Source organism: Fusarium flagelliforme (genome assembly GCF_020744385.1).
Source record: "Fusarium flagelliforme strain FIESC 12 MPI-CAGE-AA-0113 chromosome Unknown B0J16scaffold_5, whole genome shotgun sequence".
Classification (NCBI taxonomy): domain Eukaryota; kingdom Fungi; phylum Ascomycota; class Sordariomycetes; order Hypocreales; family Nectriaceae; genus Fusarium; species Fusarium flagelliforme.
The window spans coordinates 605,360-626,527 of NW_025763507.1; the positions used below are offsets into that span (position 1 = coordinate 605,360).

Sequence of the window (21,168 nt, forward strand, 5' to 3'; positions counted from 1 at the left end):
CCCTCGGCCAAGACCGGTGGTTGTTAGTTAAGCAGGAACTCAACTCAACTCACCTCACTCCCTCAACAACAACCAAGGTTGCGTCTTACAGCCAAGACCCTCGCTCCCAATCCAGACCCCCCGCCTTTGGAAACAGAAACCATGTATGTAGAGAAGGAAAAAATGGAAACCCTCTTGGCATTGTGGGGTTTACTGGAGAATAGGTTATGGAACTAACACTCCTACAACCCCGATGGTGACTTGAGCCAAGACTTTGAGAACACGAGATAAGCATTGCACTCGGTCCTCGAGAACGAGATGAGACGTCTATAAGACTTCCCCATTCCCCGCATGACTTTGGAAACCTGTCTCCCCAAAGATCTCTCTTCTGATCTTCCAAATATCCTACGCCAGACGAAAGGCATTCCTGCAAATACATCCTTACAGGAACATCCCCAGACATAGGCGCATGGAACAAACAATCTAATTCACCACTCCGAGTCGATCCTCCCCCCCAATCACCACCGAAACAACACTCCTAAAGCTGGCGCCCGCTGGCTTCGACTCTTAATCATGGGTAACAGCAAAGCGCAGGATGCCGCCGTTGACAACCATGTCTCGGGTCAGAGCAACGAGCCCATGAGCCGCCCAGCTCACGCCTTGACTTTTGATCAGGTCGTCCAGGAGCTTCAGACTGATACCATGCACGGTCTCACATCTGCTGAAGCCAAAGCTCGACACGAAAAGTTCGGCAACAACGATCTTGGTGACGCCGATGGTGTTCAGCCCCTCAAGATCATCATTGCCCAGGTCGCCAACGCCATGACATTGGTAAGTTTTTAACGAACATCTTTCCCCCCCTAAGCCATTGGGCGCCCCCACACACACGCTTTCATCGTCATGGTTAAGCATATTTTCAATGGCTGGGCTATTTACCTCTCCCGTCTTCACCATCCCACATATGCATATCACCCGATTGGGCATCCCGTCGTTCCCATGATTACTCTAATCATCACCCTTGCACTATCTCAATATGTGGTCACGTACTGACGTCTGCCAAGGTGCTTATTCTTGCCATGGCCGTTTCTTTCGGTATCAAGTCTTGGATTGAAGGTGGTGTCGTCGCCTTCATCATTGGTCTCAACGTCACCGTCGGTTTCTTCCAGGAATACTCTGCCGAGAAGACTATGGATTCGCTCCGAAACATGTCTTCTCCCACTGCTAGTGTTGTCCGTGATGGAGACGCCAAGGTTATTCCTTCCGTCGAGGTCGTCCCCGGTGATCTTGTGGAAATCAAGACCGGAGACACTATCCCTGCTGATGTCCGGTGAGTTTAAACTTATGCTTGTTTATTACTGGGGTCGCTTTTACTAATTCGCGCTAGACTGATTGAGGCTGTTAACTTCGAGACTGATGAGGCTATGTTGACTGGTGAGTCTCTTCCCGTTCGAAAGAACGAGGATGAGGTTTTCGAGGACAACTGCGGACCTGGTGACCGTATCAACGTTGCCTACAGCTCCTCCACTGTTACCAAGGGTCGCGCCAAGGGTATTGTCTTTGCTACTGCTACTTCCACTGAGATTGGTGCTATCGCTGCCGCCCTCCGAAAGAAGGACAGCAAGGTCCGCCCTGTTAAGCGTAAGCCTGATGGTTCTGCTAAGCCTCACCGATACCTCGAAGCCTATACTCTCACCACTACCGACGCTATTGGCCGTTTCCTCGGTGTCAACGTTGGCACTCCTCTCCAGAAGAAGCTGTCCCGACTGGCAATCTACCTCTTTGGTACCGCTGTTATCTGTGCTATCATCGTCCTTGCTGCCAACAACTTCAATGCCTCCCAACAGGTTATCATCTACGCCGTCGCTACTGGTCTTTCTATGATTCCCGCCAGTTTGGTCGTTGTCTTGACTATTACCATGGCCGCCGGTACTAAGCGTATGGTTGAGCGTAATGTCATCGTTCGAAACCTCAAGGCTCTTGAGGCCCTTGGTGCTGTTACCGATATTTGCTCCGACAAGACTGGTACTCTTACCCAAGGTAAGATGGTTGCTCGTGGTGCCTGGACTCCTGGAATGGGAACCTACCTTATCGAGAACGCTACCGAGGCCAACAACCCCACCATTGGTGAGCTTCGCTGGTCCCGCAAGCAGCCTCATGAGCTTCCCCTCAAGACCGGCGGCGAGGAGTGCGGTGTCGTCTCTCCCATCAACGATCTCCTCTCTCAGAGCAAGTCTGGTCTTACCAAGTTCCTCGAAGTTGCTTCTCTTGCCAACCTTGCCACCGTCAACGAGAAGAACGGCGAGTGGCACGCCCGTGGTGACCCTACCGAAATTGCTATCCAGGTCCTTGCCTCTCGCTTCGACTGGAACCGTCTCAAGCTCACCAGCCACGATGGCGCCAACCAGTACAGTGAGATCGCCGAGCTTCCTTTCGACTCTGATGTCAAGCGCATGTCTGTCATTATGAAGGATAACCGATCCAACGAACTCTTTGCCTTTACCAAGGGTGCTGTCGAGCGTGTCATTGGTGCTTGTACTACTTACTGCCCCGAGGACAACGAGGAGCAGGTCCCCATCACTGAGGAGTTCAAGGAGGAGATCCTCCGCAACATGGAGTCTTTCGCTGGTATGGGTCTTCGTGTCCTTGCTCTTGCTTCCAAGCCCTACACTGTCGACATGAAGAAGGGTGACGAGGTTGACCGTACTACTGTTGAGTGTGATCTCGTCTTCCGTGGTCTTGTTGGTCTTTACGATCCTCCCCGTCTTGAGTCTGCCCCCGCCGTCCGTGCTTGCCACCAGGCTGGTATCTCCGTCCACATGCTTACTGGTGACCACCCCGAGACTGCCAAGGCTATTGCCATTGAGGTCGGTATTCTTCCCAGCCGCATGGATATGGTTGCCGAGGACACTGTCCAGACTATGGTTATGACTGCTACCACTTTCGATGGTCTTACCGACGACGAAGTCGACCAGCTTCCTTTCCTTCCTCTTGTCATCGCCCGATGTGCTCCTCAGACTAAGGTCCGCATGATTGAAGCTCTTCACCGCCGCAAGAAGTTCGCTGCTATGGTATGTTCTTTCCTCTTCCTTTTTTGTGATTCATTCAACTAACTCGTGACAGACTGGTGATGGTGTTAACGACTCTCCCTCTCTCCGCCGTGCTGATGTTGGTATTGCCATGGGTCAAGCCGGTTCCGATGTCGCCAAGGATGCTTCCGATATTGTTCTCAGTGACGACAACTTCGCTTCTATCGTCGCCGCCATCGAGGAAGGTCGCCGTATCTTCGACAACATCCAGAAGTTCATTCTCCACGTGCTCGCTACCAACGTCGCCCAGGCTATCGTCTTGCTTGTCGGTCTCGTCTTCAAGGATGACTCCGGTCTCTCCGTCTTCCCCATCGCCCCCGTCCAGATTATGTGGATCATCATGGCTACCTCTGGTCTCCCCGACATGGGTCTCGGTTTCGAGCGCGCCGTTGCTGGTATTATGGAACGACCCCCCGTCTCTCTCAAGACTGGTGTTTTCTCCGCCGAGTTTCTCATCGACACAACCGTCTACGGTATCTGGATCGCCGCCCTTTGCCTGAGCTCTTTCGTCCTCCGCATGTACGCTTTCGGCGATGGTAACCTCGGTACCGACTGCAACGACACATACAGTGACAGCTGTGAGACCGTTTTCAAGGCCCGTGCCACCACCTTTGCTTGTCTTACTTGGTTCTCCCTCTTCCTCGCCTGGGAGATGATTGACAAGCGACGATCTTTCTTCCGCATGCAGCCCGGCTCCAAGCTTTACATGACTCAGTGGATGCACGACATCTGGCGCAACCAGTTCCTCTTCTGGGCCATCATCCTCGGTGTCGTCACTCTCTTCCCTATTCAGTACATCCCTGTCATTAGCGACACCGTCTTCAAGCACAAGGGTATTACCTGGGAGTGGGGCATTGTATTCATCGCCGCCGCTCTCTTCTTCGGTGGTATCGAGGCCTGGAAGTTCGCTAAGCGTGTCTACTTCCGTCGCCAGGCTGCCAAGTCTCAGGGCACTGACTGGAAGGATATGGATCTTGAGCAGCGCACTTTCGGCGAGTACATGACTCCTGACTCCAGCGAGGCCAGCGTCCGCCACGATGCTGAGAAGGTTGGCACCGCCGCCCAGCGCACCAACACTGACGCCAACAACGAGAAGAAGGCGTAAATGATTTGAATGAAAAGAAGTTTTATATACTACGATGCTATCCAGTAGATGAAAAGGAGGGGAACGAAAAGCAGCTCAACGGCCACGCGAAAGATGCACCTCGCTGAAACGCGATGTGCCAACGAAAAGTGGAAGGGCCACAAGGTGGAAGAGAAGGAGAAATGAACTTGAGTTCACTGGAACGTGAACTCTCTACCGATGGAGGACCCCACAAAGATACCGTTGGCCGAGGAGGATGAAGGGTTTATGAACGAATGGATGGATATACCAGTTCCCTTGGGATTTTATCTACTAGCATAAGAGGAGTAGTTCCTAATAATGAAGTTAAATGTTATAAACATGAACAATCTTGAGTCTTACTTTTGTGACGTTATATGGGAGGTGGTGTTAAATGTTCCGAGGATATTTGGCGAGGATGCCAATCGAATGTGTATGCAGCATGTGGGATGTTGTACGGATACATCCGATCGATTAACTGACGTCTACCTTTGAAGTAAAACAAGATATCGGGAGAGCCGGAAGTCTCGTGTTGCTGCATATAGCTGTGGTCGCTGGTCTTGTCCTGGCTGGAGTTAGCTATTCGCTATGTAAGAATAGTTCTACCAGCCTAGTTCGCAGTTGTGACAAGACAAGATGGCCTGCATGAAACATGCGTATGCATAGTAAATCTATAAAATTGTACGTTCTAGGCTTATAATGCAGTACTACTACCGCCGGGCTAACCTGGCCTTCAAGTCACTCGACAATTGTTGCAATGTAGGAATATTCCGAAGTCACTGTCCGAGTAGACTTGTATAACCCCTGATGTGCTTACTATCACAACGTGAAATCTGACGTCCTCGCATTCGTGTTCCACAGTTGATGCAGGTGCGATCGACAGTCTGACCGGACCTTATCTAGGGCTTACGCTCAGCTGTGTCTCCTGCATCTCAACACCAAACACCTACTCACCATCTCTCAAACACCGCTAATAACATTCATCAAAATGGCAAACTCAGCATCTAGAGAAAAGAGAGACATGAAGGTCCTCTCACTAGGCCTCCCCCGCACAGGCTCTGCCTCCATGTGCGAAGCCCTCACTATTCTAGGCTACAAGAACGTCTACCACGCTTCCCAAGCAATCGACAGACCACAAGACTGGGACATTCTCGAACGCGCATGCGATGCCTCTTTTCCCAACTTGCCTTCTTACACGGGCAAACCGTTTACGCGCGAGCAGTGGGATGAGCTTTGGGGTCATTGTGAAGGCACTACTGATGTAGCATCTATCTTTGCACCGCAACTTATCGAGGTGTATCCCGACGCAAAAGTCATCGTGGCAATCCGCGACTACGAACCCTGGTTCAAAAGCATCGACCAAGGTGTCCTGCTAATGCTCTGGAACCGCACGGCAAACTTCAGCATCAACTTCCTAGAACCGATCCTCGGCTCCTCAGCAGGTCGCTCAGCGCGTAAACAGATGCTCGGTCTCTTCCAAGCGAAGAACGTCGAAGAAGCACGCGCAAACGGGCGCGAGACATGGGAGCGACATCATCGTGTAATTAGAGAGATGGTGCCCGAGGGTCAATTGCTGGAGTATCGCATGGGACAGGGTTGGGGACCTATTTGTGAGTTTCTGGGGAAGGATGTGCCCGAGGTGGAGTTTCCTTGGGTTAATGAGCAGGCTGAGCTGAAGAGGATGATTAAGGCCAAGGTTCAGAGGAATGCGGTTGGGGCTGCGAAGGTTGTTTTGCCGTGGGTTGGGGCGGTTAGTGTTTTGGGAGTTGGGCTCTGGATGGTGATGAAGTGAGAGGGGCTTGGAGGATAGAGAAAATAGATGCAGTAGAAATTATGGCATGTAGTTAAAAAAGTGTTTATTACCTATTTTCTGCTGGTTGCGTGATTACATGTGACTTGACAACCTCCAAGCACGCCGCAACCATCACGTTGGGTCTCCAACGCTTACGTGGTACCAGATCTAAGCTTATTCGCAGTACAAGATCTAACATCATCTAACCAAGACATTGACCGAAACATCCGCAACGATCTACGTAATCCTCACATCCACCTGCACTAAAACGTTCCTCGGAGTCTTAATCTTGGCATTTCCTTCCTCGGATCAATAAGTCCCTACGATGATGTCTTTCAACCAGGTTACTCTTAATCGCGCAATCATCAACCAAATACCCCTAGACCCAGAGTAGACAGGCAAATCTTGGCCAGAACCAGTGTGAAGCAGTCGGAATTATTAGATCATTCCAGGAACAGGGAACACTAATTTTAGGTTTAAATTATGCTTATCGCAAGCTCTGCCGATCATTCGACGTCATGGCTCGTTTCTCATGACGCGGGCATCGAATAGGATGGTTTCGTAGGGAATTTGATGGCGAGAGATTTGGTTAAGGATTAGTGAAGAATGATGAAAGTTGTTTTAGGGAGGCGGTTTGACGGGTTATAAAAGGGAGGGCATTGCATCCTTTCCATTCTTCCCGACAAGTACTACTCTTACCAATACTGCCACTTACACCAAAGAACACTACACTGCTTACGCCAACTACACTCTATTCACATCAAATACCTCCAAAATGGCCTCTGATCTCTTGGGAAAGATTAAGGAGACTCTCGTCCCCTCCAGCACCGAGACCAACGACCAGTCTTACAACTCCAACACAAACACAAACTCCAACACCAACAACTCTTTCGGCTCCAACACCAACAATGCCTCCTTCAACCCTGGCTCTTCCCTCAACTCAAACTCTTACAACGATGTAACAGAGAACAGCTCCAACCAGCGTGAATTCGGTTCTGCAAACCGTAACACTGGTCTTGAGTCTGAGTTCAACCGCAACGCTGGTCTGGAGTCAAGCAACGAGTTCAGCTCTGCCAACCGCCAAGAGTCAAACAGCCACCAGACACAACAAAACGAGGGTGTCCGAACTGGCCAGCGGGTTAGGTCGTTGGTTGAGAACGTTCCTGGAGTCCCTGAGACGTCTACATCTACTTCCAACTCTGCTTCACAGTCGAAGCCTACCTTGTATAGTGACACACCTTCGTACCAAAACGATATGCACAGCACTCACAATCACTTCGATGCTGCTCGTGCACCTCCTTCTGCATTGAGGGCGCACCTTGGCGAGCCTAGCATCGAGCACGATTATCCTCAGGAGAGTTCGACCAAGAGACACTCTTCTGTTAGTCACCAGGAGGAACACTATAACCTTAACTAGAGGATAATGGCATATATAATTAAGGATTAGATGAATAGCGAACAAGGATTTTATACATTTATGTTGACGTGAAGCTATGTGACATGTATACTACTGTGTCGTACTCATCTCGTTCTCATCTTTTTGATGCTTGAGCTTATGGCCTATCCACACATTGAATGTACAGTACCTCTTGGACAGTTCCGGGAGCGCAAGAGTCCCGCCCGATCAAGCATTGCCATCCGGGGATCATCACTCTCCGGCCCCCGCTCCGCCCCGGCCCCATCACCGGACGCTATTCCCAAAGCCGCATCTCCGCCCCGTCCAACGCTAGCAATACCCGCTGCAGGAACAGAAACACAAAAGCTGTGCCGGCAGGGAAAAGTCTAGATCGCACTTTGGATACCCCGTTCAGGTTGTATTCTCCCCGAGACTGCATGTCAGATGGGATGGTCAAGTGACCACCGGATGTCAACCGGTTGCCGGCGCGGGATAAGACCTTGTAAATTATGTATGTACTGTATCTTGGGTCGTGCCGTATGGTTAATGATCTGAGTGTTGATCCCCCAATCCCCTCATATCATCCGCAGTACCAAGCTTCAATTGCATTGCTATCCAACAATTATCATCATGAAGACAATACGTAAAACAGCCAACCTATCATCACCTCTTCATAAGTTTTCCCGGTCCAATCTTGACCGACGGATACGACTCCACAAGGACTGTCAATCTGGTTGGGGCGGTTAAATACGTCCGGCTAAAGTGAACAAAAGCGCTCCCATCATGACGGGTCTCTAGCGTATGAGCTTAGAATATCATGGCTTCATGATTGGTGAGGGTAAAAGAGAGACACGAAAGCTGAGGCTGGCGTTCTAACGTGGGGGTGTAGCTAGAGCTACAATGCCATGATGGCAGACGGGCATTCGCAGCCATTGGACATGAGGAGAAAAATTGAGAATGGCCATGTGATGCTCGTCAGTTCATCCGTGGGTATATCAAGTACACATCTTCTCCCTTTATCAGCAGATTCTATTATCCAGATCTTGAGATAGAAATAACTTGCGATAACTTCAGGCTATTTTGATCAAGAGGATTATTTTTGTTGCGATTGAAGTCCTGCGGCGAACAATTGTTATCATAAACTCCACATTGCGACACTGACACTACTGGGGTGATCAGATCAGATCCATATAAGAGAGAGGGACATCCCACATTGAGCTACCAGTGACGACTACCTACTTAATCATCTCCTCCTCTCTTCTCCTACTTCATTCTTCTCTTCTTCCTACAAACAATCACAACAACCACAGTCAACATGTCCAGCGTATGTTATTGTTACCCCGCCATCATGGCCCCTCATGACGTCGCATAACTAACCACCCCCAGAACCTCTCCTTCATCCTCAACAAGCCAGGCGACGTCTCCTTCGAGGAACGTCCCAAGCCCTCCCTCGAATCCCCCCACGATGTCCTCGTCGCCGTAAACTACACAGGCATCTGCGGCTCAGACGTCCACTACTGGGTCCACGGCTCAATCGGCAAATTCGTCGTCGAAGACCCCATGGTTCTCGGCCACGAATCCGCCGGCACAATCGTTGAGGTTGGCTCCAAAGTAAAGAACCTCAAGGTCGGAGACCGTGTCGCTCTTGAGCCTGGTTATCCCTGCAGACGATGCGGTAACTGCCTTGCTGGCAAGTACAATCTTTGCCCTGATATGGTCTTTGCTGCTACGCCGCCTTACCATGGTACCCTTACCGGCTTCTGGTCTGCGCCTGCGGACTTTTGCTTCAAGTTGCCTGAGAATGTTAGCCTGCAGGAGGGTGCCCTGATTGAGCCGCTCGCTGTCGCTGTGCATATCGTTAAGCAGGCGCGCGTCAAGCCCGGTGATTCCGTCGTTGTCATGGGCGCTGGACCTGTTGGTCTTCTCTGCGCGGCCGTCGCAAAGGCCTACGGTGCATCCAAGATCGTCAGCGTGGATATCGTCCAGAGCAAGCTTGACTTTGCAAAGGACTTTGCCTCTACACACACCTACGCTTCTCAGCGCATTGCGCCCGAGGAAAACGCCAAGAACATCTGCGAATTGGCCGGTCTGCCTGACGGTGCGGACGTTGTCATCGACGCTTCCGGTGCTGAGCCTTCTATCCAAGCCTCTATCCACGTCCTCAAGAACGGCGGTTCTTACGTCCAGGGCGGTATGGGCAAAGCGGATATTACTTTCCCCATCATGGCGTTCTGCATCAAGGAGGCCACAGCAAGCGGATCATTCCGCTACGGCGCTGGTGATTATCCTCTTGCCGTTGAGCTTGTCGCTACTGGCAAGGTTGATGTTAAGAAGCTGATTACTGGCATTGTGGACTTTAAGCAGGCTGAGGAGGCGTTTAAGAAGGTCAAGGAGGGTGAGGCGATCAAGGTTCTTATCAAGGGACCTAACGAGCAGTAAATGCAAGCTGATGAGCGATGAATGATGAATAAAAAAAAGAATAAAAGTTATGGTGTCTGGGGATGTATGGAGCGATAATGGCGGGCGGGTTGTTTATTTACTCTAATGTCGTGCTGGAGATTCACGGTTGCTTCAATAAAAGAATACAAGAAAGTCTTGGGATAATTCTGTGTATGCTTGCATGTCGTTAATCATTGGTCATCCCTCTAACAAGTCTATGTAGCCCATCATCTAAACCCCCATGCATCCCTCTATCTCATACGCCATCATTGGTATCATTCATCCCGCTCTTCCTTTCATGAAACAACCTTAAGCCTTGTTGTAATAATCATCCTGCTGACCCTTTCGCTCAGAAGTAACACCTCCAGTCTCTCCCTGTTCACCATGAACATGCTTCTTGCTCCCCCAAAAAGCCTCCCGCTCCTTCAAAACATCCTGTCCCCAAGCCTTCATCTCGTCCAAATGCATCCTCGTAGCCACATAAGCAAACTCTCCCAAATCAACCCTTCCCTCCCCACGCTTCTCATACTCAACCATCTGCAGGAGAAGCTCCATCTTATCCACGTCGTGCACAAAGTGACTGTCCAATGTCTCAGAGTCCTCGTACTCTTGCCAGATAGCGCGGATGTCTTCGCCTGTTGTGCCGCCTGCGACGTTGCGGAGGAGGTTCTTGGTGAGGAAATCCATGGTTTCGGACTCGCGACGGCTCTTTTCGGGCTTGGGAACGCCGTCGACGGGGGTGATGTCGCCGACTAGGAGTTCGGCCATGTCGTGGATGAGACACATCTTCATGCATTTTGCCAGGTCGAGTTTGGGAGCGAGGGTGGGTGGTGCGAACATGGAGATTAGAGACATGCGATACATGTGGTCGGAGATAGACTCTCCCCTGCAATATGTCAATATCCCTTCACCAGTAAATTGAGTTATTGTTCTTACCTGTCAATGCCGAATCTTCTCCATCCTTCGCGCTTGGTCGTCTTGAGTCGCTCAAGCATGTGGAAAAAAGGAAGCGGTGACGAAGACTCCTCCTTAGGCGCACCGCCAGGAATCTCCTTGACGACTTTGTCAACAGTCCATGGATCATCGACCTTGATCATAGGTGTAAATCCAAGATCCGCGACTATTTCCTCTGAGGTGAGTCCATTCTTTTCTGGTTGCGAGCCCATCTTTGTAGAATAAAAGCGATGCTGTATCTGTTGTCGCGGGGTAAATGTTCGAGTGCGAATTGAAGAAGTAGAGAACGGTCGCAGCAAGTTGGCAGTGTTGTTTATGGTACTAGCGAAACGAAGTGTTTGCTTGGCAGAGACAATCATAACAAATACACAATCGGTGAATGGGTAAAGGAAAGAACAGACTAGAATAACCAAAGATTGTTTGTCAATTAAAGCGGGTAGGAGCGATTCACTCCAGTTTGTGGTTCTGATGCAAGCCCCATCGTTAGTGCGTCATTAGACAGGGGGGATCATCTTCAGGGTATACATAGATTTGCAACATCAGACAAAAAGAATGCCCTAAGAAGGTTTGTCATTTTAACGAATTAATGACAGAAGGTTAGCAATTTCAGGAGGACAAGGAGGGCGGGTTTTGGTTGTTAAGGTTCAATGTGGTTTTTCATTTCGGCCGTCTCGAGGACAGAAGCCGTGATTATTTTACAGTTTATCTTTTCAACCGTCACAGGGACAGAAGCTGATAAAGGTTTACTGGTTATCCAGTTGTCTACGGGGTACCTTATCGGCCATCACGGGGACGGAAGCTGTTATTTCCTAGGATTTAATCTTTTCAGCCGTCATGGAGACAGAAGCTGATATCCAATAGTTTACAGGTTATCCAGTGTTTAATCTTTTCGGCCGTCACGGAGACAAAAGCCGTGATTATGTAAGTGTTATGTTCACTTTTTGTAATTTTGTAATTTCGAACGTGGTAGTTCTTGGTTAAGGTTTGGATATTGGTATGTCGAACCGCTTTACAAGTTGTTGTGGCCGTTGTCCTCTGTTGGACACTGGGTATAGTGTTAACCAGGTATATAACCTTGCGTTGGCTGTCTTGAGGAAAGTATAAATGGTGGTGAAGCCTCAGGTTGAGATATCCATCGTCAAGGCAGATGCTGAGCCACAGCAAAAGGTGGTCTTAGGCAGAGGGTTGCTTTGAAGTCTAAACAGTATCACGGTGGGTTTACCCTGGAGGATGAAACATCGCAATGCCTGTTGAAGACAAGCTAGAGATATATGGGAGCTTTCCAGTTCACAGCCAGCCAGGTAGTCCGCAATGAGTATCAACCACCACGGGTAGCAGCTCTAACAATAAATAAAAGACCTAGCCTAAGTGCTAGTCTAAGCTTGCAAGAGCCGGCCGAATTGTTTCGTCTCCCGTCTTTCGGCGGCCACTCTTCTAACACTCTGACGTATATTCACAGCGAGGGTATCCTCAGTACTGAATCGCCTACAAGATCACACAGAACAAGAATTCCCGGTCGGCAAAAAAATAGACTTCATCAGATAAGAAAAAGACATTTGATGGGATCTTCTGCTCCTATCTCAAATCTTCTTTCCTCCCAAGATCCCCCACCAAAAGGTGTCACCCATGCACGTGGGGTAACTCCGCCAAGGAATAGCACTAAATTTAGACTCCACGCATTCCAACCTTGACAGAGCCTCATCTTTAGTTGCACCCTCATTCATCCTCTCATGCACATTTCCAGAAGGGCTCTATTCTTACACGTTCGCACAATGACAACAATCGCCTCTCTAAAGCGGCTATCCGCGAAATCCCTCTCGGAGAAAATCCTCGAGGAAGTCAACCTCACCGATCCTACTTTCGCTGTGATCGATGTTCGTGATAATGGTAAGTTTAACTGAACTTTACTTTAGACACAAGCTGATGTGTCAAGATTACATTGGCGGTCACATCAAGGGCTCACAAAACATCCCCGCCCATACTTTGGAGGCTATGATGCCGACTCTCGTGCGTCGCCTCAAAGATAAGAAGACGGTTGTCTTTCACTGTGCTTTGAGCCAACAGCGGGGTCCTAGTGCGGCGCTCAAGTATCTTCGTGAGAGGGATGGTTTGTTGCGCTCTATGGGTGAGGAAGCCAAGGGTCAGGATGTGTATATCCTGGAAAGAGGGTTTTCGGGGTGGCAGGAGGTTTATGGAGAGGATGAGAGGTTGACCGAGGGGTATGTTAAGGATCTTTGGGAGAATTATTAAGAACAGTTGGTTTATTGAGCTATAGAATCATCGCCTTGCGCTAGGCTTATAGAGAAGCGTCTGAGATAAGGAGTGTATTGGAAGATATCCTATCGATGCAAATTGTGGTCCAAATGAAAAATTTCCAGTGTTGAGTAATAGCAGAACTGTCTCCGTATCAGCAAGTAATCCGGTGTCAAGACTAACGGATCGTCAATGACAAAGGCGTCTATTTATCATCACCTCCATCACCACCAGCACCACCAGCACCCTCCGCCTCCTTCTTATCCTGTCTCTTCTCCCTCCACTTCTTAAACACAATGACTCCACCACAAATGACAAGAACAGCACCAACAACCCCACCAATATAAGCCATGTTGTCAACGCCATCTACCTTCTCCGCGAGCGAAGGAGCCGCAGGCTTGGGGGCTACGTGGCCAGGGATTTGGTCGACCTGGGGATCGTGCACCGCGGGCAATTTCTGAGCTGGCGGGTAGCTAGGATCGTAAGGAGGAGCAGGTCGTGGTGGGTAGTCATGGTCATACCCAGGATCATAATGAGGAGCAGGTCGTGGCGGCAGGTAGTCACGGCCATAAGCAGGTTGCTCTGGGTAGCCAGGATTATAGGAAGAAGGAGGTTGTCGAGCCGGTGGACGAGTCGGCGGGTAGTCAGGAGTATAAAGAGGAGCAGGTCGGTGATGCTTCCAGTAGTCAGGAGGTTGACCAGGTGGAGGAGGTCGATTGTCATAAGGACCACGAAGTTCATTATATGCCCAGCTTGAAAAAGATTCATGCGAGCGCTGGATCAATCCGCGCTTGCAGGCAGAAAGAACCTCCGGGCCCTCGTGATAAGTCTTTTCATCTTGTGTATTGTATTCTGGGTTATCAGGGAACGTATCGCGGCCGAAAAGAGTGTCGTAGGCAGGAATCTTGTCCCGGCCTGCAGGTAGAGGAGCCATGATGAATCTTCCCCAAGAGAGAAGTCAGAGATGATATCCAAGTGACGAAAGCTCTTGATACATACCTATTGTTCAAATAACAAGCCCGCACTTCATCCAAAGGAAGAAGAACAAGTCTTCGAGGATAAAAAGAATTTGGCTGGCTGGGAAGATGAATAAATAACAAACATTACAGAGAGAATTATTGCGTTTGTCATTGGGTACCTTTGTGGTCAAGGTTTTCTGTTACCGAGAGGACAGCGAATGAGGGGGGTAAAAAGCTTCCGGAGGCGCAACGAGAAGAGATACCGAGACGCGTCTATGATATAACTTTGCCGTGAAGATGTCATTGTGCCATTGGGGCCTTGACGCGTTGCTTTGGGTGGCAGAGGATTTAACTTGTCGATGCGATTAGACTGTAAACTCACACATTTCAGGAGGTTGGAGAGGGATGTCTCCTCATTTGTTTTATGCCTGTTCACTGAGGTGCCGAGTTATTCGTCAGTCCGCTGGCTGAAGTGTCCTGGAGACTTTCCTGTAACTGGCCCCCCCTTTCCCGTGAGCAAGAACGGTCGACATGACGATCCCCTCATTCAGACTCTTGGTATGTTCTTCGTCGCCTCCAATGAGTATACTAGACTCTCACTCACAGTTGGCCATATACGACTGCTGCCCGCCAGTATAGAGGACTTGATGAAGCCTCTGATCCCACCATGAGCACATCAGCTTAACAAAGTTGGAACCCCCTCACAGAGAATTGATGGTTCACACATGGTTGCCTATCGATGGTGATGGCTATCAAGATGTTGTCGTTCCTTTCCATTCGGATTTTTCCCTCTAAATAGTTGAAGGGATAAAGACACAGTCCTTTGGGTCGTTATCATCTAGCCTCACCTCCAAGTAAGGCTACACAAAGCACTTTGACTGCGACTGCAGAACCCCCTTTTCGTACGTATCATGAGCCTGAATTCCTTTATATGCATGATAACATAAGTGACAAATCACCTTATGATAGATTAAATGTACTTAGGATACCTTATTTTGACGCCCTGAACCTTGGAGGCCAATTCTTCTGTTACCCAACTGATTACTCCAATATTGAGGGTTGTGAACTGAGACGTACCTACGAAGTCTGCAGTCAAGATGCATCGTTTCAAATCAGCACTGAGCCAATGAGAGATACATCCCATCTTGTTCTTAAAGTATGAAATGCCAATGAGAATAACAACTAGAACCCAGAAACGCCTCAGGGCTTTGGGCCAAACATATAAGGATCTCTTTCCCCTTTATTCTGTTCCCATCCTCGTCCTTCTACTCCACCACAACCTCCTCGTCTTCTCCCTCCTCTAAAACTACAAGCACAGCACCATGCCGCCGCACTCTACTGGACACGATTATGCGGCCCCTGCACCGTATGCCAAGTACGAGCACAGGATGAGGTACCCAAAACGAGCTCAATCAGCTGCCTCGCCTCGTCACAACAGCCGGTCTCTGCCTCCTGGGGTTCTGCCCCCCGGGTCGCCGCCTCCCGGGGCAATCAACCCACCCGAGGAATTCGTCCCATCTCATTACATAAACGAGTTTCGGAAGCATGAGGCTATCAACCCACCTCGGGTTCCAAAGACGGTGGTTACTGAACCGTATGTCGATCACCATGAAAAGATGAAGTACCCAAAACCAGCTCCACCAGCTGCTATGCCTCGTCCTGATAACTTGTGGGGAGGATGCAAGAAACCTGGGGGATGCAACAAGCCTGCGGCAGACAAGTCACCTCCGGTTCCGACCATGATGAACCCGAGCGAGGCGCCACCACCCTTCAAGGACGGCGAACTCGTCTCCGGCCAGGACGGGTCTATCTACCCGTACAATCACGCTAATTCGATGGCTAACAAGGCGTTCTGGAGCAAATGGATGTGGCCAATCGCATGTTGTCCGGTCCTACCCTTTCTATGCATTTTACTTTGTACCGGAGCTAGTATCGGCTCCAAAAACATGAAAAAAAAGAATGGGGACGAAGAAGAGTGTGAGGACGAGGACGAGGACGAGGAATAAGGTAGTTAACCGCCGCTCCAAACAGCTCACACTTGGATGTTGTTCTATACAACGGCCAACAAAACATGAACATCATCAGCATGAGAAACTGGGAATCACTTGGGTTTTGTTTTGCTTTGAAGGGATGGATCAAGGTCTCAACACATTTGCAACAACAACTTTGATTGCGTACGGTTCTAGGAAGTGAAAGTCTTAAGTCTAGGATAACGATAACAAGAATACGACTCCAAGTTCTTCATCTCTTCATACATTCTGTGGCAGTTCATGATCTAAGAACTTTGATCGTGTACCGTTCTTAGAAGTAAAAACCTCAGGTTCTAGAATACAAAGAATAAAAACCCCAAGGACCTTCACCTCCTCATCCAAGCCCGAAGATTCAGCGCCAGTCATTCAAATCTGAAGAAAGATTCGACGAATACTTAGTATAGAGAGGGACATCCCTCTTCATCTTAAACTTGTTGAGTTCCTTGAACATCTCAGTTGCATCCTCAGGATCAGACTCAGTCGACGGGTGTCGTTTCGGTCTCAATGGTTGTGGATATTTGTTCGTCTTCGTTGGGATTCGTTCGTCCTGAGAAAGATTCCAAGGGTGACTGCAAGCGTTAGACCACTTCACTTTAAGGGGACTGGTAGTACTCACTCATCCGGGAGCGGCTTCTGGGGCTTTGCTTTATTCGAGCTGGCACATATGGCAATCATGCAGATTAGACCAAGGGCTCCAAAAAAGATGATTAGGAAGATATGCCAGGTCTTCAGTTTGGGCACCGGCGGGAAACTTCTGGCGTTGGGGGCCATTTTGGATAGCTTGTCAGGAATCGAGGTTGGTGATAGTTGAAAAAGAGAAGACGATTCAAGAGGACACTTTTGTACCCATGGGTGTGCCCAATGTGTTCCAATAGCTTTAGGGTTCAGTTACATCTCTTCATATCAAGTAATGCCGATGATCACACTATCATGAGCCACTTGCCGGTTCATAAGGGAGCTCCCATACGTGTTCACTTCTTTAAAAAGGGTAATGTTCACTCTAGAATGTTTACCAATGATTGTAGAATTGAGTTACTCCCCTCGTACCATCAGGAAAGTCATCATTGGACGTGGATATTCCCAACATAGAGGGGAACTTACTTACCTATAAGATAATTCTCTTCGATAATTAAGTTCTACAGAATGATCACATGGACTTTAAATATGTTCCAGTAGCTTCCAAATGAATAAACTCCCGTCATACAATGCGGCAAATAATGATTGGTTGTAGATATCATCAAAATCACTGGCAAGTCACCCTGCCTTTCCATTGCAATCTACAACAAACCTCATCGTTCGTGTAACCCTATCCTGCAGAGACATCTACACTTCAAGATGCAAGAGCCGGTGCAACAGATCCTCCTCTTTGGTGGTGTAGGCTTCGTCATTATTATAGGCATCATCGCCCTCGTGTATGATCACAAGACCAACGAGTCTCCTTTTTATCCCCATCACTTTGGCAAGGAATGCAACTGCGAATTCTGCGTAAGAATGAAGAAGAGGGCATTGCAGAGGTCGTTAAACTTTGATCAAAGTCAATCAACTTTGGTTGGGCCATAAAAAGTTCGACTGTTCTTCCATCACTTTTCACCATCATCCACCGACTACCTCCTCACAAACAACTACCAAAATGTCTACCGAATATTATGTCAGATACAAGGCCAAAAGGCCTTTCAAAACGGCCAAAAAGTCTATCAGTTGTGTCAAATACACGGCCAAAAGGTCTTTCAAAAAGACCAAAAGGTCTATCAAAAAGGCCAAAGAGTACACAGAAGATGCAATCGAGTGGTGCTTTTTCCACCTCCTGCTTGTCCCAGGTGCCGCCATAGAAAGATGGTTCTACCCAGACGAAGGCAAGTAAATATCAAGACTACTATCGCGATATTACTTTCTAACAACGGATGAAGCGGAGTCTAAGCCAAGTTCAGAGGCAAGAATGACTGAGAAGAACTGAACACCACCTCGACACCGGGTCGTCTTTTCTGCGGGTGGTATTGTACTTGGAATCGCGTGGGATCATGCCTGGAAATGTGTAGAATTATGTCTGGAAATGCGTGGGATTGTGTGAACCTTCTTCCAGGGTTGTTGGAACTGTCATCACGAGGAGGAAGATACACTTTCTGATAGTAACCTGAATTTTCCAATCCAAAATGTTAAGGCAATGATTCTGCCACTACCAAGACACGAAATGTCCTCCCCTTAAATCTTCTCTCGCTCTACCCAAGTGATTGTCCTTCATCCCACATCACTACTCCCAAACCCTTAACTCAACTATCTACAACTACCACCAAGTAAGCAACATATCCCCTATTCCAGTCTCTTCCTAACAGCAACAGCCCAGCCGCAACCATGGGACTCAATATGAGCTACACCAGCAAGGTGATACTCTTCGTCGTCTTGGTACTCATTGGTGTCGTTTTCCTAGCTGTCGGTCTCCATAGCGGGGAAAAGGCCGAGGAAGATGCACTCGACAAGAAAGACAAGGAGGATTTCGCGGAATTGCGCAAGGCAGAAAAGAAAGTATGCAAAAAACGGGAAAAAAGATTGAACAAGATTGTCGAGGCGGACAGAGAGGAGCAAAAACGCAAAGGGATCGCTAAGAAGCAAGATGTGTGTCCGTGGGAGGCGCCGAGTGAGTCTCATGTTTGATGTGGGAACTTGTCTATTTGTCGGGGGAAGGCAAGGGACTTTGGTTCAAAGGTGCTTAGCAGTCGTTGGCTTTTCTCGTTGGCTGGACATTCCTGTTTGACAGCTGTTGCTTTACGGTTCGGATTTGTGCGACTATCTCGCCCTATGCGACGGGACAAGGCCATACATCACCCCCAATCCTGTTGCGGAATTTAACAATACTTCCCATGACTTTCTTCTATATTCTACATGGCCTCGTGTTTCGGGCCTTTTACAGCTCGTCGGTGCCGTGGACTGTACACAAGGGACTCATGACTGGACCAACAGAGTAACATTATCTCTTGCATCTACTTATATAACAACCGCAAGTACAGACTCCCGACACCAGATCAAATCAATTCATCAAGCCCATATACGCTGTGCGCCAGTTCAAACACGTCTTCGAAAGGGTATTTTTAAACACGAATCACGCTTTGCCCACCCATCCCGAATTGATAAAGAAATCGAATATGCGCCCTCCCTTTTGCGAATCCAGTCGGCAAATCTCCTTTGCTTGCTTCTTCTTAAGTGTGCCGTTGCTCTTCATGGCCTCCTTGAAGATCTGTTCCTTGATCATCAGGTACGGCTTGGGCTGTAGTCTGATAACTTCGCACAGTTTGGCCTCTTCTGGTGTCAGGAGATGCAGGTCTGGGGCCGTGTCTTGTGTCATTGGCATAGGCTGTACACCTGATATTGGCTGAGCTGTGTATCTTTGTTTGGGTGCAGAACCATGACCATTGACTCCGTTGACACCATTGCCGTTGACCTGACCATTTGTCTGACCGTTGGTTTGCTCGCTGTGACCATTCGTCAATGCCTTGGTCTCTCCATTGACCTCCGGGTTGGCTGGTGGCAACATTCGAGCCGGTAGTTCTGGAGCGATAAGGAGAGCTGCTCCGCTTGCGGGCTCAGGTGGAGGAGGTTGCTTAGACCGCTGAGCAGATGCCAGGCGCTCGCGATCCATGGAGCCCATGGGGATAGACTTTTGAATCCGCGATGCCTTCTCTGACTCATACTTCTCACCACTGCGGAGATCCCCAATGCGCATGTTCCGCCACTCTTGCAATTGCGTAATGGCTTGTCGTAGGTTGAGCTCATCAAGTAGACCCTGATTAAGCTCTTCGAAATCCTGACGGTTCATCATTCGGGCGAATGGCTTGGCCTTTTGTAACAAATCCTTCTCTTCCTTTGTGCGCTTCTTTTCTAGTTTCGTGTTCTCCCTGTAGTCAAGCAGGTTGTGTTCGAAGATGACCTTCTTCCGCTCTACACGCTGTGTCAGACGCGCGTTGTAGATGTCCATCACTGTAAGCTTGAGTTCCATTTCAGGCTCAAGCTCGCCAGTTCTGGGGTTGAGTCCATCACCAGGATCAAACTGCATCAGCTGAACAGCTTCTTCAGCCTCGTTCGCGTACTCGGTCTCAAACTCCAGACGACCAGGCATGTATCCTTGAATCTCGTGACAACTGGGTACACTGGCTGTTGGTTTCGTCTTGGGTTGTAAGGCGGGCGCATTCTTGGCTGCATCTCGTCGCTCCTCTATTCTTTGCTTCTTGCGAGCTTGGAATTCTTCTCGAGGAATCTCGTTCGCTAGCTCGCAATCGTGGGGGCTACATCTTTTCGGTAATGGGAAGGCAGGCGAGTCGACGTAGGTCGATAAGTAGTGGTCGCGAACTTCGTCCTTTTCTCGGAAACCGCCAATATGATCGGCAATGTCTGCCCATGAACCGAGACCATAGATCTCTGCACCCTCAAGGAGGAGCAGTTCTTCGTCGGCTCCCCATTCGCGATCGAAGATGGGGAATGAGTTTTGTTCGATTACACGGAAAGCGTGGGTCGCAGGGTTGTGCGCATTTCGAGATTCACCTTTGGCGAAACACGAAACACAGAGGTCGAAATCGTTACAGGCTGCGTCGGCACATCGAATGCGGACCTATATAACCACCAACATGATTAGCAACTCCATCATGACGACGGGTCAAGTTTAGCCGGGATATCCCCGAAGCGCGTTTCGAGGTTTCTAAACAATGACCAGGCAGCAGCCAAAAGTACCTACAGTAGATGTGATATCTGATGAACAGACGTCGCAAACGTATTTGACACCACCCTCACTACCTCTTGAGATGGTTTTCTTTCGTATGACACCCATATCGTCGGTTGCGATGTCGGGCCGGGGAGTTGTTAATTACCCCCCTGTCTAGGCGTGGCAACGGGCTGGAGGCCACGCAGGGCGCGTTAAAGACGAAAAAGAGGGCTCTCGATGATGCGCAAATATTGACAAGTATTACGCGACGCGAAATCTGATGGATGATGTAGAAATGCGGTCGTGGTTGATGGAACTGTTGATGGATTGATTGGTCGAGGGGCTTGGAAGTTGCGATGTTGTTGATTATGGCGCTTGCCTGAGCTACTCTGGGGCTGGTCTGAGCTGGGCTGAAGCGCACTTGCTGTGGGTATCGAATCGGGGAAGTCAGTCGTCACTGAGCATGACCCCACACTAAAGTTGTCCGAGAT

At 49.2% G+C, this 21,168-nt stretch overlaps 11 protein-coding genes across 11 annotated transcripts; 7 read left to right on the forward strand and 4 right to left on the reverse strand.

Annotated features, from left to right (window-relative positions):
- Positions 1-214: 214 nt before the first annotated feature.
- Positions 215-4,170, forward strand: B0J16DRAFT_400685 (uncharacterized protein; the record flags this gene model as incomplete). Its single annotated transcript, XM_046132539.1, has 4 exons — positions 215-810; positions 1,041-1,306; positions 1,364-3,047; positions 3,100-4,170. The coding sequence occupies exons 1-4, from the start codon at positions 553-555 to the stop codon at positions 4,168-4,170; spliced, it is 3,279 nt and encodes a 1,092-aa protein (XP_045980908.1). The 5' UTR covers positions 215-552.
- An 840-nt stretch (positions 4,171-5,010) lies between these two features.
- B0J16DRAFT_343771 (P-loop containing nucleoside triphosphate hydrolase protein) lies at positions 5,011-5,992 on the forward strand. The gene has a single exon (XM_046128098.1). The coding sequence runs from the start codon at positions 5,156-5,158 to the stop codon at positions 5,957-5,959; it is 804 nt and encodes a 267-aa protein (XP_045980909.1). The 5' UTR covers positions 5,011-5,155; the 3' UTR covers positions 5,960-5,992.
- A 488-nt stretch (positions 5,993-6,480) lies between these two features.
- Positions 6,481-7,406, forward strand: B0J16DRAFT_148783 (uncharacterized protein). Its single transcript, XM_046122015.1, has one exon. The coding sequence runs from the start codon at positions 6,735-6,737 to the stop codon at positions 7,374-7,376; it is 642 nt and encodes a 213-aa protein (XP_045980910.1). The 5' UTR covers positions 6,481-6,734; the 3' UTR covers positions 7,377-7,406.
- A 984-nt stretch (positions 7,407-8,390) lies between these two features.
- Positions 8,391-9,953, forward strand: B0J16DRAFT_343773 (chaperonin 10-like protein). Its single transcript, XM_046128099.1, has 2 exons — positions 8,391-8,679; positions 8,742-9,953. Exons 1-2 carry the CDS (start codon positions 8,671-8,673, stop codon positions 9,792-9,794), a joined length of 1,062 nt encoding a protein of 353 aa, XP_045980911.1. The 5' UTR covers positions 8,391-8,670; the 3' UTR covers positions 9,795-9,953.
- A 150-nt stretch (positions 9,954-10,103) lies between these two features.
- Positions 10,104-10,960, reverse strand: B0J16DRAFT_321259 (HD domain-containing protein; the record flags this gene model as incomplete). The annotated part of the gene is made up of 2 exons (XM_046125631.1): positions 10,104-10,680; positions 10,731-10,960. The coding sequence occupies 2 exons, from the start codon at positions 10,958-10,960 to the stop codon at positions 10,104-10,106; spliced, it is 807 nt and encodes a 268-aa protein (XP_045980912.1).
- A 1,417-nt stretch (positions 10,961-12,377) lies between these two features.
- On the forward strand, positions 12,378-13,124 carry B0J16DRAFT_288576 (Rhodanese-like domain-containing protein). Its single transcript, XM_046124187.1, has 2 exons — positions 12,378-12,635; positions 12,682-13,124. The coding sequence occupies exons 1-2, from the start codon at positions 12,479-12,481 to the stop codon at positions 12,996-12,998; spliced, it is 474 nt and encodes a 157-aa protein (XP_045980913.1). The 5' UTR covers positions 12,378-12,478; the 3' UTR covers positions 12,999-13,124.
- Positions 13,125-13,206: 82 nt separating this feature from the next.
- On the reverse strand, positions 13,207-13,935 carry B0J16DRAFT_385555 (uncharacterized protein; the record flags this gene model as incomplete). The annotated part of the gene is made up of 1 exon (XM_046131502.1): positions 13,207-13,935. The coding sequence occupies one exon, from the start codon at positions 13,933-13,935 to the stop codon at positions 13,207-13,209; it is 729 nt and encodes a 242-aa protein (XP_045980914.1).
- A 1,347-nt stretch (positions 13,936-15,282) lies between these two features.
- Positions 15,283-15,966, forward strand: B0J16DRAFT_385556 (uncharacterized protein; the record flags this gene model as incomplete). The annotated part of the gene is made up of 1 exon (XM_046131503.1): positions 15,283-15,966. One exon carries the CDS (start codon positions 15,283-15,285, stop codon positions 15,964-15,966), a length of 684 nt encoding a protein of 227 aa, XP_045980915.1.
- A 376-nt stretch (positions 15,967-16,342) lies between these two features.
- B0J16DRAFT_385557 (uncharacterized protein) lies at positions 16,343-16,761 on the reverse strand (the record flags this gene model as incomplete). Its single annotated transcript, XM_046131504.1, has 2 exons — positions 16,343-16,559; positions 16,607-16,761. 2 exons carry the CDS (start codon positions 16,759-16,761, stop codon positions 16,343-16,345), a joined length of 372 nt encoding a protein of 123 aa, XP_045980916.1.
- Positions 16,762-17,620: 859 nt separating this feature from the next.
- On the forward strand, positions 17,621-18,639 carry B0J16DRAFT_385558 (uncharacterized protein; the record flags this gene model as incomplete). The annotated part of the gene is made up of 2 exons (XM_046131505.1): positions 17,621-17,847; positions 18,327-18,639. 2 exons carry the CDS (start codon positions 17,621-17,623, stop codon positions 18,637-18,639), a joined length of 540 nt encoding a protein of 179 aa, XP_045980917.1.
- A 297-nt stretch (positions 18,640-18,936) lies between these two features.
- B0J16DRAFT_288578 (histone acetyltransferase complex protein) lies at positions 18,937-21,093 on the reverse strand. Its single transcript, XM_046124188.1, has 2 exons — positions 20,711-21,093; positions 18,937-20,587 (listed from the first exon to the last, which is right to left on the reverse strand). The coding sequence occupies exons 1-2, from the start codon at positions 20,801-20,803 to the stop codon at positions 19,085-19,087; spliced, it is 1,596 nt and encodes a 531-aa protein (XP_045980918.1). The 5' UTR covers positions 20,804-21,093; the 3' UTR covers positions 18,937-19,084.
- Positions 21,094-21,168: the final 75 nt, after the last annotated feature.

Bases quoted from the DNA above. Each gene is read 5' to 3' on its own strand.
- B0J16DRAFT_288576 (XM_046124187.1), top strand. From the start codon at position 12,479: ATGCACATTTCCAGAAGGGCTCTATTCTTACACGTTCGCACAATGACA. The intron at 12,636-12,681 runs GTAAGTTTAACT...TGATGTGTCAAG, and splicing joins GATCGATGTTCGTGATAATG to ATTACATTGGCGGTCACATC.
- B0J16DRAFT_148783 (XM_046122015.1), top strand. From the start codon at position 6,735: ATGGCCTCTGATCTCTTGGGAAAGATTAAGGAGACTCTCGTCCCCTCC.
- B0J16DRAFT_288578 (XM_046124188.1), bottom strand. From the start codon at position 20,803: ATGGGTGTCATACGAAAGAAAACCATCTCAAGAGGTAGTGAGGGTGGT. The intron at 20,588-20,710 runs GTAGGTACTTTT...GTGGTTATATAG, and splicing joins CATCAGATATCACATCTACT to GTCCGCATTCGATGTGCCGA.
- B0J16DRAFT_343771 (XM_046128098.1), top strand. From the start codon at position 5,156: ATGGCAAACTCAGCATCTAGAGAAAAGAGAGACATGAAGGTCCTCTCA.